The 18,192-nt window shown below is 37.3% G+C and overlaps 2 protein-coding genes across 3 annotated transcripts; one reads left to right on the top strand and one right to left on the bottom strand.

Annotated features, from left to right (window-relative positions):
• Positions 1-273: 273 nt before the first annotated feature.
• Positions 274-9,824, top strand: parp2 (poly (ADP-ribose) polymerase 2). 2 transcript variants are annotated; one of them, XM_046051533.1, is made up of 17 exons: positions 274-450; positions 1,501-1,710; positions 2,086-2,256; positions 2,500-2,570; positions 3,088-3,138; positions 3,495-3,591; positions 3,722-3,797; positions 3,886-3,988; positions 4,071-4,221; positions 4,514-4,652; positions 4,768-4,831; positions 4,942-5,076; positions 5,235-5,362; positions 5,544-5,643; positions 6,532-6,630; positions 7,661-7,785; positions 9,025-9,824. In XM_046051533.1, the coding sequence occupies exons 1-17, from the start codon at positions 378-380 to the stop codon at positions 9,182-9,184; spliced, it is 1,953 nt and encodes a 650-aa protein (XP_045907489.1). In that variant the 5' UTR covers positions 274-377; the 3' UTR covers positions 9,185-9,824. The 2 variants fall into 2 exon arrangements, with proteins under 2 accessions (XP_045907489.1, XP_045907487.1); XM_046051531.1 differs by having other exon boundaries at positions 275-450; positions 4,068-4,221.
• si:ch211-284o19.8 (protein lifeguard 1) lies at positions 9,676-17,204 on the bottom strand. The gene is made up of 6 exons (XM_046051537.1): positions 17,172-17,204; positions 15,537-15,816; positions 14,465-14,665; positions 13,703-13,831; positions 12,635-12,778; positions 9,676-9,992 (listed from the first exon to the last, which is right to left on the bottom strand). The coding sequence occupies exons 2-6, from the start codon at positions 15,813-15,815 to the stop codon at positions 9,858-9,860; spliced, it is 888 nt and encodes a 295-aa protein (XP_045907493.1). The 5' UTR covers position 15,816; positions 17,172-17,204; the 3' UTR covers positions 9,676-9,857.
• Positions 17,205-18,192: the final 988 nt, after the last annotated feature.

An 18,192-nucleotide genomic window follows, 5' to 3' on the forward strand; every position in this document is an offset into this window, starting at 1 on the left:
TTTCCGAGTACAGTCCAACATCTGTTCTCGAAATTTTTTATATTAGCATAACATGGACAATATTACGCGTAAGCACGAAATATCAAACGTTATTGCTAAAGTGGGACTATTTTAATGAACTTTACTTTCTCAACTTTGTTTCAGTTTTAGTGCTGAAACCGCTGCCATGATAATGGAAATGTTTTTTTTTTCACGGAAGTGTAGAGCGCATGCGTCCGCGTATAACAGGTTGAGTTTTAAGCACGGAGTGATCTATTTTCATACTAAACGATCTTTATTCTTTAGCGGCACCGGCCAGGAAACCGTGCTGGGCAAAGTTTTCCGCCCTCTTTGTTGTCTTTATTACTGTACCCACACGGTTGTTTTCATAAACCACCATGAGGCGTGCAAGAAGCTCGAGAAACAAAAGTCAGAATGCACAAGAAAATGAAGAATTCCAGTCAAAAACAGGTGGGTGCTAGTTTCCCGCTGGACGGTTAGCCTGACTGGGCAGCTAGTTAGTTAACTAACGACGTCACGCGTGGTTGTCGGGACATGTAGAGAGCTGGAAAATAAATATTTATTTATGGCCCATGCAGGTTTTACAGTTTCAGAGATTTTTGGAAACCATTTTTGTCTGCCCAGGGTGGCATTTACCTGTTACACGTTGTCAAATTTGTCAATGCTCGCCACTGTCCCATTATTACTACAAAACCAAAGGTCTTGGGAAGCCTAGGTGGATTGTTTATGACTATCACATATTCACTAATTGGCCTTTTAGGTACAACTAGTTAGAACGAATGCAGTCAGTTGTACAACAGCCATGCAGGTTGGTTATAATGTTTAGTTTTTGTTGACATTGTTTTAGAGAGGTGATTATTCAACTTTACAGCCATTTAGGAGGCTGTAGTTTGAGGTGCTGTTGAATCAACACTGTTGTGCATTTGTCCAACATGAATCTGTCCAAACCTATGTGCAAATCTGGTTGTGCTTTTCAGACCAGGCATCTTAAGGCCACATATGAGTGGTAACAAAAAATAACTAATAAAATAATCAGCTTGCTACAGATCTTTTGCATACCATGCTCCATATTTATGGAATGACCTTCCACAATATGATAGAGAAGCACATTCAGTAGATGTTTTTAAGTCAAGACTGAAAACCTACTTGTTCTCATGTCATTACAGCCTCTCCTAGAATTCGTGTTGGGTCGAGCACCTTTTTATGTTCTCTTAATCTGAAGTTTTTAAATGTTGCTGTTTTATCGTTATCATTCATTTTCTTGCTGTGTTTAACCGTATGTGTTTTATCTTATTTCATTGTGTGTCTTCTGTATTTGATCCTGTGTTTTGTAAAGTGTATTGGGACCAAGCAGCACTGTGATTTTATACTGTAAATAAAGTATGATTTGATTTTGATTTGTAAGTGGAAAAACCTTTATTTATTTAATTATTAATATTTTAATATTTATTTAATACCAAAACATAAAGTGCTTTTCCTGCTCTCTCTGTTTGTGTTCAGTGTGGCAGTGGGAAGGAGATGAAGGACAGTGGGAACCATACTCTCCTTCAGTCTGCGTCTTATTGGACTCAGCTGTCTCTTCAGGGAAAACCTCTCTCGCTCTGGCTCTGGGCTCTGGGACGGCCTACGAAGTCGACCTGAAGAAGATGGTCCAGATTAATCCTGTCACCAAGTACAAGAGGAAGATTCGCTCTCAGACGGTAAAACCAGGTGCCTGATTTTTCTTTAATTTTCTGCCACAGTACCATTTTATTTTAAATTGTTGTTTAATTTTTTTCATCCCCTCTGCTTGGATTTTTGCTATCAATGTACAATAAAAATAAAACTATGTCAATTTTTCAGTGTCTTGATGTGTCTTCGGGTGTCATGTAGCCAACAATAAATACCATTGTATAACTGGAGTTTTATTAGAGTTACTAGGTAATGTTTTTAGGAAAGACTTTGTGTAGTAGTTAATAGCAGTAGTCATAGTAGAGGTATTAAACAATGTTTTTATTTTGTTCAAATTTTGTATTTGTACATTTTAAAACAAATAAATAACCTAAGGTATTTAATATGTTTCCTCTGTTGTTTTCTTTTGTTCAGAAAGTTTGGCTGAAGCTGGTGATGTGAATGCTCAAAATGGGAGGACATCTGAAGTTAAAGAGGAAGAGGAGGAGACAGAAAAGCAACCTGCAGCTAAGAGGAGAAAAGGGCAAAGCAAAAAGCAGAGTCAGACAAAAACTGAAGAAATGCCCAAAGAAGTAAAAAGCGAAGGTAAGGTAGATCAAATATTCATGTTTTATATGTTGCTACGTAGAGCCATTAGACACTGAAATTGGATTTTCACTGGTTTTGGGGTAACTGGTGACTCACAAAGAGTAGTAACTATGCTGCCATCATCAAGTGGTTTCTGTTTTTTCAGTTTAAACTGGTTTGAAAGGACATGGTGTACCCAGTACTTCATCTTAGCAGTACTGAGGTTTGTCTTGTCAATGGTTTGTCTCTGATGTTGAACAGAGGTCGTGAGGACGGTGGTCATGAAAGGAAAAGCTCCAGTGGACCCTGAATGCAAAGCCAAACTCGGAAAGGTAAAGTGGCCACACGAGATATGAAACTCACCGTTCACATGCTTGTGGTTTAACACCTGTTTGAAGAGCATTCTTCCAGTTACAGTTCTCCTTGTGAGCGTGACACACATGTTTATGGTGTATTAGACACGAGTATGTTAGTAGTCAGTTAAATGTCAGATCTTAAATCTTATAAATGATTGTTGTACCCAGAGCAGCTTCTTAGAAATTTACTTTTGGGTGTGCAGGTCAAGCAAACACTCAATAGGTGTGAACAATATATCACTGCTGTTATTGATACATTTAATTAGTCATTTATTTTTTAATCTGTGAAAATGGACTGTGTCACTTGTGTTTCACTTGAACCCTTTCCTTAATCATTGTTGTCTTAATAAACTTTACAACAATGATTACATGCAATGTAAATAAAGGAAATAAGAAGTTTACAGGAACAACAGATTCTTCATTTATTCAGATGCGGTTACCTTCATTTATATTAACTATTAACTTTATAGTAACTGTTCGATTTCTCTTTCAGGCTCATGTTTACAGTGAAGGAAATGATGTTTACGACGTGATGCTAAATCAGGTAAAGTGTTATAATTACAACATCTGCCAAATTAATTAATTAATAAAATATTTCCTAAAATACTGACAGGGAATTTTATTACACTCAAAGCTGGATGTGCTTTTTGATCAAAATTCAAAAGCTGTTTTCATTTCCATTCTGACCACTATTAGTAGTTTAATCCATCCATCCATCGTCAACCGCTTATCCTGCGCACAGGGTCGCGGGGATTAGTAGTTTAATTGAAATTCTAATCACAATTTTTCACCATGGTTTCAGGTTCTTAAATTATATATGAAAAACAGGAATCCAGTGAAGGCTAATAGGGCAAATCGATTTTTAGGCTTGCAGCAAGCACTTTCCGTCTTATTTTGCAGACAAATCTTCAGTTTAACAACAACAAATACTACCTGATCCAGCTGTTGGAGGACGACACCTCCAAGGTTTACAGTGTGTGGTTAAGATGGGGCAGAGGTGAGTTCATGTTTGTATTTATTTACGCAGACAAATAACAGGTCTACAGATCTTTGGAAGATCTTTTCTAAAATGTAAACCAGCTGACTAAATTTTTTTGGGTGGTTTCTTCACTGTTTTGTTTTTTCAGTTGGAAAAGTGGGTCAAAACAGTCTGACAGCCTGTGGAGGAGACTTGCTGAAAGCCAAAGATTTCTTCAAGAAAAAGTGAAATTGTGCAATTAAAAAAAATATTTCTGGATGTCTAATTGAAGTGAATGTAGTATAATTCTAAAACTTGGTTGTTTTGCCTCAGGTTCTTTGATAAGACCAAGAATGAGTGGGAACACCGAGCGACTTTTGAGAAAGTAGCAGGGAAATACGACATGGTGTTCATGGACTACAGCACGAATGAAAAGGCAAGGAACCATCGACTCACAGTATATATATCGCTTCAGCATCTTTGTAATTAGGACTTGACACATTTCACTGTTCCAGAAGGAGAACCAGACCACAGTGGATGCTGTTCCCAAAAAGAGGATCTCCAAGCTGGATGTGAAGATCCAGTCGCTCCTGGAGCTAATCTGTGACCTCAAAGCCATGGAGGAGTGTGTGCTGGAGATGAAGTTTGACACCCGGAAAGCCCCTCTAGGTCAGTCTGACAGATTCAAAATCACAACAGAAATGTACCACAATTTGACCTGTTATACTCTTTTAATTTCTCCTAACAACATTCCCAGAAAATAAAATTTTATCAGCACATAGAGTATTGAGTTGCTATGATGTGATCCAAAGATGAAATAAAACAAGTTCGCAAAGTCATCATTTTAACTCTAATTGCGCCACCTGACTGTATGAGTAGGTGAAAAACATGTGACCAGTATTTATAATCCTTTTATTGTTGTGCCTCACGTTTCAAATTGTATTTGTATTTCTACTTTCAGGCAAGCTGACCTCAGAGCAGATCCGTGCAGGCTACACGGCGCTGAAGAAAATCGAGACATGTTTGAAGAAGAAGGGCAGCAGTCGGGAGCTGCTTGAAGCATGCAACCAGTTCTACACCCGCATCCCTCATGACTTTGGGTAGGGAATATGTGCCTGTACACAGTTAGAGAGAGATTTACTAAATCTGTTGGGAAATTAATGTATGTATGAGTTGATCTCTGTCTTGTTGTAACTTAAAGATGTTATTCTACAGGTTGAAAACTCCTCCAATCATTCGTACAGAAGATGAGCTGAAGGAAAAGATTGCATTGTTGGAGGTAAAGGGCTCTTTCATTAAATGAGGTCTACAGTCTGTTTATGTCTTCACTTAAGTCTATGGTCCATACTATATCTATATATTTCTTTCTGTCTTCTTTCTTTTTATCAGGCTCTAAGTGACATTCAGATAGCAGTGAAAATGGTTCAGTCCAGTGAAGACAGTGACGAACATCCTCTGGACAGACAGTACAGCTCCCTCCAGTGCAAACTGGAGCCTCTGGACTCCAGCTGCCATGAGTACAAGGTTTACAGCGTTTACAGCGTTTTGCTACTCATAACTGTTCAAAGACCACTGATTGACCAAATAGTAAACTGAATGAAACTTGAGCTGCAATAAAATCCAGAAGATTGATGTGTAACCAGTGTTGTTTCACTGTAAACCTTCCTTGTCTCTGTGTGAAGGTGATAGAAAAGTATCTACAATCCACTCACGCCCCTACCCACTGTGACTACACCATGACTGTGCTTGACATCTTCTCAGTGGACAGAGAGGTGGAGAGGAACAACTTCCTCTCACAGTTACACAACAGGTAATACACACAGGGCTTAGTGTTTGTATAAATTGTGAATCCATCTGTTGGCTTTGATACAGATGTTAAGCTGTATGTGCTGTGCTTCTTTGAAATCTGCATTGCTGCAAAGTTTCATATATGCCTGCATAATGTCTGACAGTTATTTAACGGCCCACTGTCTGTCTGTCTTGTCTACCAGGACTCTGTTGTGGCACGGTTCCCGTCTGTCTAACTGGGTCGGCATCCTCAGTCAAGGGCTCCGAGTGGCCCCACCAGAAGCTCCTGTCACCGGTTACATGGTAGGATGGACAGAAAAATACATCAATATACTGTTTTTCATTTGATTCGTACAATCCATAAATAAAATAAATACGGACAATATTTCATTTGATTATCTTTTCATGTGGCAACACTGAAGAAATGACACTTAGACTGTACAGCTTGTATAACGGTGTAAATTTGCTGTCCCCTCAAAATAACTCATCACACAGCCATTAATGTCTATACTGCTGACAACAAATGTGAGAACACCTTAAAGTGAAAATGTCCAAATTGGGCCCAAAGTGTCAATATTTTGTGTGGCCACCATTTTTTTTCCAGCACTGCGTGAACCCTTTTGGGCATGGAGGTCACCAGAGCTTCACAGGTCGCCACTGGAGTCCTCTTACACCTGAGACCTTGTAACACTAACGAGTCACATGACACCAGGGAGGGAAAATGGCTAATTGCGCCCAATTTGGACATTTTCATACTCTCTTCATTACATCATTACAGCTCCGGTGAATAAGATTCTCGTATCTGTTTAAACCCATGTTCTTGACCAGTTAATCACCTTGACAAACCAATGCCTTTCTGAGCTAAGAACATTTAAAACCATACCGCTATACAAATTAACATATAAATGTTGAAAATGTTTGAATTGTAGTGCTGAAGATCTGTTTATTATATGTGAGAAAGGAACTGTTTGATAGACAGATAGATAATACTCAACAAGATGTATGTTGCATGATTGACACGGCATCTAAGAAGCACCCAAAGCTTATTTTACAATTGAAACCTCTACATTTTTCAATAGGTGATGATTATGCTTAAAATCTTTGAATGAAATTATCCATACACTATAGGTACTTTTTCAATACGGCAATCTATTTTTTTATTCCAGTAATAATAACTTCTCTTTCATCTAGTTTGGAAAAGGCCTCTACTTTGCTGACATGTCGTCAAAGAGTGCGAACTACTGCTTTGCTAATCAGCACAACCAAGTTGGACTGCTGCTACTGAGTGAGGTGAGTTGATTAGTTACTATTTCAGATTATCAAGTCAAGGTCTCCTCACTATACCAAAATCAGCGTACTTCATTCTTTATTTTCCTATCTCCACATGAAATAACAGCGTCTTCTTTTAAATGCAGACTAAAAACGCATCTTTTTTACAGGTACAATTTGCTTTTTAGAATCAGTATTATCATTATAATTCCCTTTTTAATAATATTTAAATTTTTAATTCAATTTTATCAAATTAAATTTAGTATATTTAAAGTTTCTGGATTTCTGGTTTCTAGAACAAAAACAACTTTAAGCCATTTTTTATAATATTTATTACTGTGACTGTCTGTTGTGATTTTTTTAGACACTGATAATGTGTTTTCTCTTGATTGTGTCTCACTAGGAGTGTGCGAACATGCATTGTTTACAATAATATCTTAATTGTTGTTTTAACGATGTGTAAGCAGGCTTACGAGTTGGCTGTATGACTCACTTTTCAAAAAACACCTTGTCTGTGCATATACTGCGTCATGAATGCAGTACACGTGTGGTAGAGTTAAACAAACCAAAAAATTCATGCCTAAAGTTAAAAATGAGTGAATAAACAGCGGCAGAATATAAAACACTGACACCATCAGAATCTGCATCATTAGATTGAATTAGACTAGGTGTGGATCAGCATCACTGACATGGAGGTGGTTCAGCTTTGAAAAGACGGATGTTCCTCAAAAGACTTCAGTCTGCAAACTATGTCAAAAATCGGTTGCTGTTAAAGACCAACAACTAATAACTGCACAGAAAATCAAGAATATGAAAAGCTTCGAGTCAGCAGTTCAAGACAGCCCTGATCCAGCCAAGGTACCGGCACAAAAACAAACTCTGGTCTAATTATCATTATTGACAAACCAGAAAATATTGAGAGATCATTTTATCAGTATCGCACACCCCTACTCACACCTGCTTTTTGTTACCTGTATTTCTACTAATACTAAGCTGCTGTCATGCAGCACTGTTTTAATGCCCACGCTTTGTGTCTGTGTGTATTTTGCAGGTCGCTCTGGGAGACTGTAACGAGCTGCTGGATGCCGACTACGAAGCCAGCAATCTGCCTGCTGGAAAACACAGCACAAAGGGCCTGGGACAGACTGGACCTGACCCCAAAAACTCAGTCACTCTGTTAGTCTGTCTCATTACACTGATATATTTCATACAGGCCAAACATCGATTTAATTGTGCTCACTGTTACACAACAAAAATCATTACATTATCTGAGAGCTTGTTTAATCACAAAAGCTAAGAAAAATTTGTGTTGATGAGCACAGATGAGAATAAAACTATCATAATTACAAATATTACAAGAGGTAACCCCTAAAGAGTCTCTATTGGCTTTGAAGACTACTTTCTTTAACTGCTACTTTGAGATTTATAGTTATCTGACAAAACATATTTTTGAAATAACCATAATCACCGGTGTTTTCTGATGTGTCCTGCTCAGCTAACTGTAAAATAATATCAAATTTCATATATGTTTATGTTTATAAAGGGGAAATGTCAGATGGGTTTATGGGCAATGATTAGTCGATTGAACCACAATTAACGGGCAACCATTTTGATAATTGATTAAGTCATTTTGGAGCAAAAACATTGTATGGTTCTAGGTTCTCAAATGTGAGAATTTGCTGCTTTTCTCCGTCTTATAGTAAACTAAATATATTTTGACTTTGGATATTTGATGAGGTTGCCCTGTGCTGTACGATGTTGTGATGGATTGTTCACTGTTATGTGATATTTTATAGACGATTAATTGAGAAAATATTTGGAAGATTAATTGATAATGAAAATAATCATTAGTTGCATTGATAATTGATAGAATTGATAGACGGGAATATTTTATCAATTAATCCTTTTTTGAGTAAATTTTTAAGCAAAAAATTCTTCTGGTTCCAGCTTCTCCACTATGAATATTTGCTGGTCTCATGTCTTCTATGATAATAAACTGAATATCTTTGGGTTACGGACTGATGGTCACAGAAAACGGGATATTTGAAGACAACATCTTAGATACAGGGATAGGCTTTTTTTTAAAGCATTTTCTAAACACAACGACTAATCAATTAATATTGTAATATAGTGAAAATAAGTGTTAGATTAATCAATAACAAAAAAATAATCATTAGTTGCATGCCTATCTGTGAATATATTTCACATTACAGCCAACCAATTTCCAAAGAATCATAATAATTGTTTAGATTTCCCACCTTCCTGTCTCTGGAAGTTTTCATATTGTGCAACCTTTCAGTGTTACGGACTGAAACTAGTAACTCTGAAATGTAGCAAATCAATCTAAAAACTGTTCTTAGAAATAGTCCACCAGCATGACCCTTAAATAAATGCATCTTTTCATGTCTTTCTCAGGGACGGTGTGACCGTGCCAATGGGGCCGGGGGTGAAGACTGGGGTGGGTAAACACAACGCTTACTCCCTCCTGTACAATGAGTTCATCGTTTACAACCCTGCCCAGACTCGCATGAGGTACCTGCTGCGGGTCAAATTCAACTACTCTTCATTGTGGTGAGGCTGTGAAAAACGGTATGGTATGATTTTGGGGGAAATGCTGTCCACAAAGCAGCGATGATACAGCACTCACGTCATTCTTTGTGTACAGTTACACTATTCAGTGCTTTAATATGGGTAGAAGATGAAAATGAATACATGTGAGACAGTATGAAGAAAATAAGCTGAACATTTTGCACTACTTGTTCTATCGTGTATCATGTTTGTGTAAGCTGTATTGTATCACATGTTACGTATGGCAACATTCATTGCATGTGCTGTATGAAACACAAATGGCCTTTTGGATCGACAGGATTATCTGTGTCTGACTGTAATGACATAACAAAATGATTTGGAAGTTCTTTAGGCAGGTTTGACATGAACCTTTATACTGAATCAAAAAACTAGAATGCCTTAAGTTGTTATGGTAATTGTTGGGTTAATGTTTTTATATAGGTAACATGTAATGCACAACAACAAATACAATACAACACATTTTTAATATCAATTTTTATTCATGTAAAACTGAGACAAAGACAAGATTCTGTAAAAACATTGAAAGTCATTAATTCATTGTCACTTAGAACAGGATGCAGTTACAGTATATAAATTAAAATGATGATAATAATAAAGGAACTTTTTCATTGTGGGTACAGTTTGGAGTGTGTGTCTGTGTGTATTTTGTGTAGTTAGTTTCACCTCCTCCCCAGCAGGTAGAGGAAGATGAGGACTATGTCCAGATAGATCATGAGAGCAGCGTTGATGTATTCCTCTGGATCCAGACGGTAACTCATCGTCCCCATCATCATCTGACAGTCGATCATCAGGAACTGAGACAGATAGACGGGAAGGGAGGGAGAGGAGGAGAGGAAGATTTAAGAAAGGGTGAAATGTTACTACCAGATAACTTATGGTGAATAATGACATGTTATTTTTTTTGGAAGACATTTTTTACATGTCTCAGTAGGAAAAAGCTCCATCCGTCACATTGTCATGATAAACCTAGGACAATTTAATCTGCAGGCAGCAATGTCAGTGTCGCTGCTGTGGAACGATGTTAGCGCTTCCCCTCGTGAGTTTTGAGAGGTTGGTGAAAAAGGTAATTTGAAGCACTAAATGTACTCAGTCACCATCGTCTTTACTAAATGTTAACGTGTTTCTCCCATCCTAAATGACAGCAAATCTAATCTAAAACATTACTGGCTAGCGTAACTATATCCTGTTTTACTGTAGAGAATAATGCTGTTAAATGTTCTGAAATCTACAGCATAACCCAATGTATTTTTATATTTTATTCATTAAATAATGTTTCCATCTAAAACATGTTAAAGGCTAAAATAACCGTGGATATTAGATTTTACTCTGCATGGAATGATGGAATCATACATGACTCTTTGTTTTGATATTGTCGTTATATATAGTTATATCATATATAAAACTGCATTCAGACCAAAATGTGCCCAGTGACATTTGGTGCGGTTAAAAGCAAGGGGGACAGGAAATACTGTGGGTTGTAAACATAAGCTGTGGGCCAAACCCATACAACTTACTAATTCCGAATTTAATGTTTCCATAAATGTTCTCACTAACAATCCCACAATGCATTGCTTCACATTTTATAGACACAAGTTACTATTGTTACTATATCCAGCCCTACACCTGCCAGTGTGAGGATGACTGAGTTGAATGATGAATGAGTTGTTGCGTGGTTTTGTTTTTTCACGATTGGACTATTGTAATGCACTAGTTACTGGTCTACCCAACAAATATGTATTAATAGGCTGCAACTAATAGAAAATGCGGCAAGAATTTTAACTAAAACTGGAATGAGAAAACACATGACTCCAGTTTTAGCTTCTCTGCACTGGCTTCCTGAAGCATTTAGAGTTAATTTTAAAGTTATTTTACTTTATTACTTCATTGTTTAGCACCTTCTTATCTATCTGACCTATTATCTGATTAAATTCCAACTCGCTCTCTCAGATCCTCTGGTGCTGGACTGCTTAATGTATCAAGAATGAAAAGTAAAAAGATTTGGTGAAGCAGCTCCTCTGTTTTATGCATCAATGGTTTGGAACAGACGTCCTTTACAAATAAGAGAAGCTACCTGTGTAGATAGTTTTAAGAAGTAGCACAAGACCTACTTTTATGCTTTTGCTTTTAACTGATTAAACTCATTTTTATTTATATATGTATTTGACGTATAACCCTGTTTGCTTCCTGTGGGAGTGCGGAAACTTTAATGTGTCTGATATAGAAGCATTTTCTTTTTCTTTGCTGCTGTTCACAAGTCACAAGGTTAAATGTCAAAACAAAACAAAAGTACTGTAAATGAAGTGGAACTGTGTGACGACACAGTGAACCTCACATACAGCTTCCTTAATCTCACAGAGGAATCCAAAGCGGTGGTGGTGGACAGTTTTATTTAGAGTCTTCAAATCGAATCGAATCCAGTTCCCTCAAAAGAGACCTTTAGAAGGTATTAAAAAGTATTGAATTTTATTTACAAAAGGTCTTGAATATTTCTTCTTGCCGTAGACAATAACAAAAATTTTTTTGTATGTGGCTGCAGTTGGTCAGGAGATGTTACACATCTAGAAACTACAAGTGAAACTAGTGCAAACGTGGAGTTCCAGTCGCCATCAGACCTGTAGCAATCACTACTGCGAGCTAGGCCACAGTAACTAGGAAACACATTGGCTCATAATGGGCAAGTGTTTTAATTTAAGCATCAATTTTCTGCCACATATCTGGGTCAAGGTCACATTAATTGATTCATATATTACTAGCAAGTGTTGTGATATACAGCTGGGAAGTACTGACAAAAATGTGATATAAATATGTAATAAATTAATGTACTTAATAATTAATTGTAGGCCTTATTGTCCATACTTCCGTCTTTCTTTGATCAGTATGACTGGGAAAAGGGTATTAAATTGCCTTGTACTTTGCCGAATACTTTTGGAAGGGGCTGTTTTTTCATGTTGTGGTCTTTGTTAAGGGAAATCGTACAAATTAATTTGCGACGCAGTTCTAACAGTTTGTGTTTGGCCTTTTCCTCTTTCAGTGTAACAGTGCCCCTGCACACAAAGCCAGCTCTATTAAGAAATATTTTTTAAAGTTTGGTGTGGAAGAACTTGGCCCGCACAGAGCCCTGACCTCAACCGTATCGAACACCTTTGGGATGAAAGCCTTCCCAGAAGAGTGGAAACTGTTGCAGCTGCAAAGGGGGGGGGGGGGGGGAGGGAGGGAGGCAACTCCATATTAATGCCTCTGGATTTAGAATGGGATGCCATGAAAGTAACGTGTAGGTGTCTCAATACTTTTGTCCATATAGTGTATGTGTATCTGATATGGTTTTGTTCTCTCTATGCAGCACCAGGGCACAGGGAAGTGCTGTTTAAGTATTATTTATACACCTCTTTAGATAGTAGTATTATTATCATGGTATATATTGTTCTTTTTCCCCTACCAGTGAATACAGCAGGGCACCCAGACATCCATAGGCGATTTGGGAGATGTAGGAGTAGTAGAAGGTACAGAAGAACCCAAACATCAAGATGTCCACGGCCAGAATCAGCAAAATACCGTAGCAAATAGTGAAATCATAACGAGTCTGCAAAAGACACATTAGACATTAGTACATTCAGTACTTAATTTAATATGATTTAATTAAATACAGCTGTTTTCAAGTACAATTTAATTATTTGTCAATATATGTTCTTTACAATAAAAGAAAACAAATATCCCAGACAATAGATGACATATATTGACCAATACACATAAAAGTGCATATGTAAAATTGTGTATTTAAATGTATTTAAATGCATGTTAAATTTGTTTATATATTTAACGATTGCACAGCCTACCTCCACACCCTGGGCAAACATACACATTAGTATTTGAATATTTTTTATTTTAATTCATTATTATTATTCATTATAATAAAAGAATATGTATATTATATATATTCTTATCCTATTATTCTTTAGTGCATACCAGCCTTATAGCACAGTTTGCCACCTTTCATTTTACTGCACAAAATGAGCATGCGAGAAATAAAACCTTGTTTTATAAAGTAAAATCTTGTTATAACGAAGTAGAATGTAATTTCGAGCGTCGAGTTGAAGATTGGATTCCTAACCCTGTATCTAATATTGGATTTGTATTTAACTACTTAAATTCAACCCCTTTTTTAATACGTCCTTGAGTATAAAAGTGATATACTGAACCTGCTTTCTTGTTTAGTCCAAAAAATATCTTTTGCTTGTACAATGGATTCAGCTGAGTAAGAACAGCTGTAATAGAGAACACATTTAGATAGCTACAGATCGTATAAATATCCAATTAATCTTATATATTTTCTTCGATAATTGTTATAGTCCTTATAATGTATGAAATATTTCAATAGTAAAAGATCAATCTGTTATCAAAATAATTGCTGATTAAATTTCTGTTAAGCAACCTATCAATTAATTGACCAATCGTTTCAGGTCTACATTCACATTCTGCCTCCTCTGATACCATTTTGGTGTCTCACCTGTGCAGAGTATGCAATGATTGCGACAGAAATGGCCATCGTTGCTCCCATAGTGATGACCACAGCAGTGGTGTTGTGGAAGGAGGCAATGGTTCCCACCACGTATGACAAGCTCAGGGTGATCACGACCTGTGGGCACAAAATTCACTGTATTAAACATTTCCAATATCACCTGAGACAGCTTTTTCCCCCCATAGTTTGCTTGTTTGATAGTTTAACTACTTCAGAGAATCTCTTGTTATGTCTTCAAATAGCTACAGTCCTTTATAGATCTTGTTGAAAAAAAAAGAAGTTAAGTGTAGACATTTTTTTTTTACCAGAAACCCTGGTGGGCGAGTATTTAGTGTGTGTATTTAACGATCACAACACAGGAAGAGCCTGTCCTAATTTAACAGACCAACAAAACCTCAACAGCTCACAGTGAATCTGTGAGCATGTGAACTCAACTTTCATTTGGTAGTCGGTGAAAACAGACTTACTGGTAATGTACCAGTTTCTCAGAGCCCATTTAAATATTACACTTTTCTGTCCGGGATGTGACTGTGTGACCTCAGTGCTTCATATCCAATATATATTTCCTTTCCTACAAAGCTATGATTCTTTTATCATATTGTCAGGGTTAAATGTCCTTTTGGTCTATTATTGAAATGTTTAGCTGTATATTTTTATTATAAGCACCTCTGACAGTATCTAAATTGTGCAAAATTAATATCCCCATTTGTTATTTGGGATTTTATGCTCCTATATATATATGTAACCCACCAGTCCCACAATGTTCCAGGGGTGACGCCGACTGAAGGACTGGCAGCAGGTGAGGGCGATGGCGACAACGGCGAAGATGATGAAGGAGCTGATGTAGGCCCACAGGTTGTCCTGCACCGCCTCTTTGACCACGCTGGAGAAGGTGAACACACACACCACACTGAAGGTGAACAGCAGCTGGAGAGTCAGGATGCTGAACACCTGCACAGGGAAACATTATTATTATAATTTATAAAAAAAAGGGATCACTCCATTCTGCACAATAAAAGCATGTGGCCACACTGGACAACCAACTTATACTATCTTATAGGTGTATATAAATGTTTTCGAGAAAAACAGTTTTGATGTTGACCCTCATGATCTTTGACTGTTGTGATTTATCTTGTCCAAGCATTCAGATTGGCACATGGAAAGATTACTGAGTTAACTCAGTTAATTTGGAAAAGATTTAAATAATTACTTAATAGAGAAAAAAATTCATATATATATATATATATACATATATATAATATATATATATAATATACATTTCAAATGAACACATTTGAAACATTTCGGGGGAAGGGTTGTGGGGTTTGCGAGACACTTGGCATGTACAGTCTCATTGTTGTCTTTCAAACAGCCATGATGCATTCTGTTACGATAAAACAAGATACTGAACCTCCACCTGCTTGATCAATTGATGGTTTTTAAATCAAGGTGAGTTTATGCTTTTCATTTCTTAGTCCTGACCCCCGAAAACAAAGCAATGTCTATTTTCGACTTCTTTTCACAAGTTGTAAATGCCCACGAGAGATTGTTCCTTCTCAGACTCATTTATTTTAATCATTTTTAGAGGCCTGAGGAGGTAAATGTGTGATCCCTGAAATTTCTCTTACGACTCTTTAAGAGGGCCCTGACACCGGGTTGGGAAATTCTGTTGAAGGATAATACGCCCATGGCAAAATATGAACACACTAAATACTGTTTACACCTTAAATCAAACATATTTCACAAAGATTACTTGTCATCAGTCCCAATAAATACAGATATTCCTGAAGTCAACTGCCAAAAGCTCAAGAGTTGTACAAACCTTTCTAACAAACCCTCTTCTCACTGTCTTGTCATCAAAAGAAGATGATGCTATAGGTGTGTCTGATGGGGCCTCCGGGCTTATGTCGCGGAAAGACTCATAGGTAGTGGTAGGCTGATAGACAGGGGTTGTGTCGACTTTGGGTGGAGGGTACTCTGCTGGGGCTGCAGAGTAAGGTGGAGGTTGCTGCTCTTGGTACGACGGCGGTGGTGCGGACACATCATTACCAGGAGCGTCCTGTGTCTCTTCAGATTTGATGTGGTCCACTGAGTCTGACATTCTGGAGGGCCAAAAACAAAGTTCAGTCAAATAAAGAGATGCAGCTTGTGCAAAAGTTGATATTGTCAACGTGGTGTAAGCCTGAGTGCAGGTGAAACTAGTCCATGTTGTAGATCTCTTCAGTCATCAGTGGTCAGTCATTGATGAGAAAAGAATGTGGGGGGGAGAACAAAACAGCAGAAATGCCTGTCTGTTGAGGTTTTATTTGGTGAAACACTGGTAATTTTTCAATACCTGCCTTTCAGCATGTACAGAGTTGGTTTCATCAGATCAGGATTTTTTAAACACAACCAACCTGTTGCTAAGTTGTTGCCCAAGAATGGCGTAACCTTTAGGAAGTAAAACTTGAGCCCTCCTCATCAGTGTGGCATCGTGTCAATTAGTTTCAAAAAAGAAACGGGTTCTTGGATTCATGAGTTTTCCAAGATTCACGATACCCTATAAAAATCCATAGATTTTATCCAAGGTTGAAAACACTGCAGAAAGTTATAGTTACCAGACAATGAGCCTTTTGACTTGTGACAGGTGTTTCTAATGAAAGTGTCCCTGTAAGTCACGACAGTGTGACAGCATGAATACTGCCCTGAAAACTGAAGCAGCTAAACAGAAGTCAGCCTTCATTCATTTTATTTCTTACATTTAACTGTGACGTCAAATGTTTTCTGCAAAAGTAGTAGTAGAAATAATGTGAAACCACACTTTACTAAACCTTTAAACAAGAGAGGTTCATGCAGATATGGTAGCAAATAAATAGCACCTCTGACATTTTGAGGGGTTTTTTACATGAAGAGATTTGACAGTATATTTATATTTAAAGATGTCAGCGATGTTGTGTAGACTTACCTAGTTTTACCTACATATATTTGGATGAACTGGTAAGTGTTTTTGGAGCATTAAACATTGAACTATGTGTTGAAGGCAGTAGAGTTCCACAGTGAACAGACACATTTTTTTCTTCCCCTGATGAATTAAGTCAAATGAATATGAATAAAATTAGCTTAACAGATCCGTTGTTGCAGTTATATTTCCTGCTTCAGTTAGACGAAGGAATCCCTTCACTTAAATCACACAAGATATCTGATATATGTAAGTGTTTGGGGTTTTTTTGGCAGGTGTTTTGAGGTGTCTATCACCTCAAACCTCAGCAAATAAAACCGAACAGTATCTCCATAAAGATATTATAATAGATAAATTACAAAATATATATTTTTTTGTGATTTGCGTAAAAATACATTTTATATGATAACTAAACAGAAAATGTTTGTTGTCTTGTGCTATTTACTGGTATTTTTGACAAGCAAGCAAAGCAGAGTAAACAGAAGTAAAGTAAGAGTGCAAAGTTAGTGTTCTGCTTACCTTTTCTGCAGGATTGTAGTTGTTTTCTGAGAACAATTATAGTCCAACACCACACAGGAGGAGATCTAACAAAGCACTTCTTGTGTGGAAGGGGTTCTTTATTTGATCAACCTGTGGTGTAATTTCCCTTCCTGAAAGCATGAAGTGAAGAAAAAAAAATCCCTGTTTGCAAGGACTCAATGCAGAAATGGGAAACTCCACCGTTGCAAGTAAGAGGCCATCAAAGTGGGGTGTGGGGACTTCCAGGGGTCCCCATGTCAGTTCAACAGGGTCCACACCTAAATCTGGCTGTCCAGACTTGAAAGTATACTTGCATACATACATATAAATTGTGCTTTTCACACTGTGTCAGTGTGTCACTTTTTGCCAGCTCAGTACAAAAAATCACATGGGACAATTTAGGACACATTATAATCTAATTTGTGTCTAGGAATACTTGAGCTGGATGTTTAGGGACCCCACTGCTGTCACCTGCCAGGCAGATTGTCATTGTAATAATAGGTGTGTAGCCTGTTTCCAAACCTCTGAATCATTGACCTCGTCTCAGATGTTTTTCAGAAATTCAAACTGAAAGTGGGAATGTGAATTCAGTCTGATTACAGGATCAGGCTGTGTGTGTGTATTGTTTGTGCCAACACTACACAGTGTATTTCAATCAGATCAGTCATTTAAGAGTATGGCTCCCTACTAATTTTATTAAAATGTTATTCTTGAATTTGGAACCATCAGTTGACGAGAAAAACAAAATCTCGGTAGCTCTCAGTAGGTGTACTGGAGCTTTTAATGGTGTCACACGATGTTAGTCACCATGTGGAGTTTTCTCTTTTGTCACGAAATAGATGTTCAAAATGAAGTTTTTTTTAATTTTGTCCATGTTGGTTTAAAATGTTTAAAGTGAACTTTTATTTTTACATTTGAAACCGCAGGGAACACAGCTGAAGATCATGTGGTACCAACGAATCTCCAGAACAGCCACTGCGTGGGTGAAATACATACATTTACTAAGGTTTTTTAAAATGTA

This window comes from Micropterus dolomieu, linkage group LG06, assembly GCF_021292245.1.
Source record: "Micropterus dolomieu isolate WLL.071019.BEF.003 ecotype Adirondacks linkage group LG06, ASM2129224v1, whole genome shotgun sequence".
NCBI classification, from domain to species: domain Eukaryota; kingdom Metazoa; phylum Chordata; class Actinopteri; order Centrarchiformes; family Centrarchidae; genus Micropterus; species Micropterus dolomieu.

Coding starts and splice junctions, on each gene's coding strand:
- parp2 (XM_046051531.1), top strand. CDS start 378: ATGAGGCGTGCAAGAAGCTCGAGAAACAAAAGTCAGAATGCACAAGAA. Junction 1,711..2,085: donor CTCTCAGACGGTAAAACCAG/GTGCCTGATTTT, acceptor TCTTTTGTTCAG/AAAGTTTGGCTGAAGCTGGT. Junction 6,631..7,660: donor GACTGCTGCTACTGAGTGAG/GTGAGTTGATTA, acceptor TGTATTTTGCAG/GTCGCTCTGGGAGACTGTAA.
- si:ch211-284o19.8 (XM_046051537.1), bottom strand. CDS start 15,815: ATGTCAGACTCAGTGGACCACATCAAATCTGAAGAGACACAGGACGCT. Junction 14,666..15,536: donor GAAGAGGGTTTGTTAGAAAG/GTTTGTACAACT, acceptor TTCCCTGTGCAG/GTGTTCAGCATCCTGACTCT. Junction 12,779..13,702: donor TCATTGCATACTCTGCACAG/GTGAGACACCAA, acceptor TGTCTTTTGCAG/ACTCGTTATGATTTCACTAT.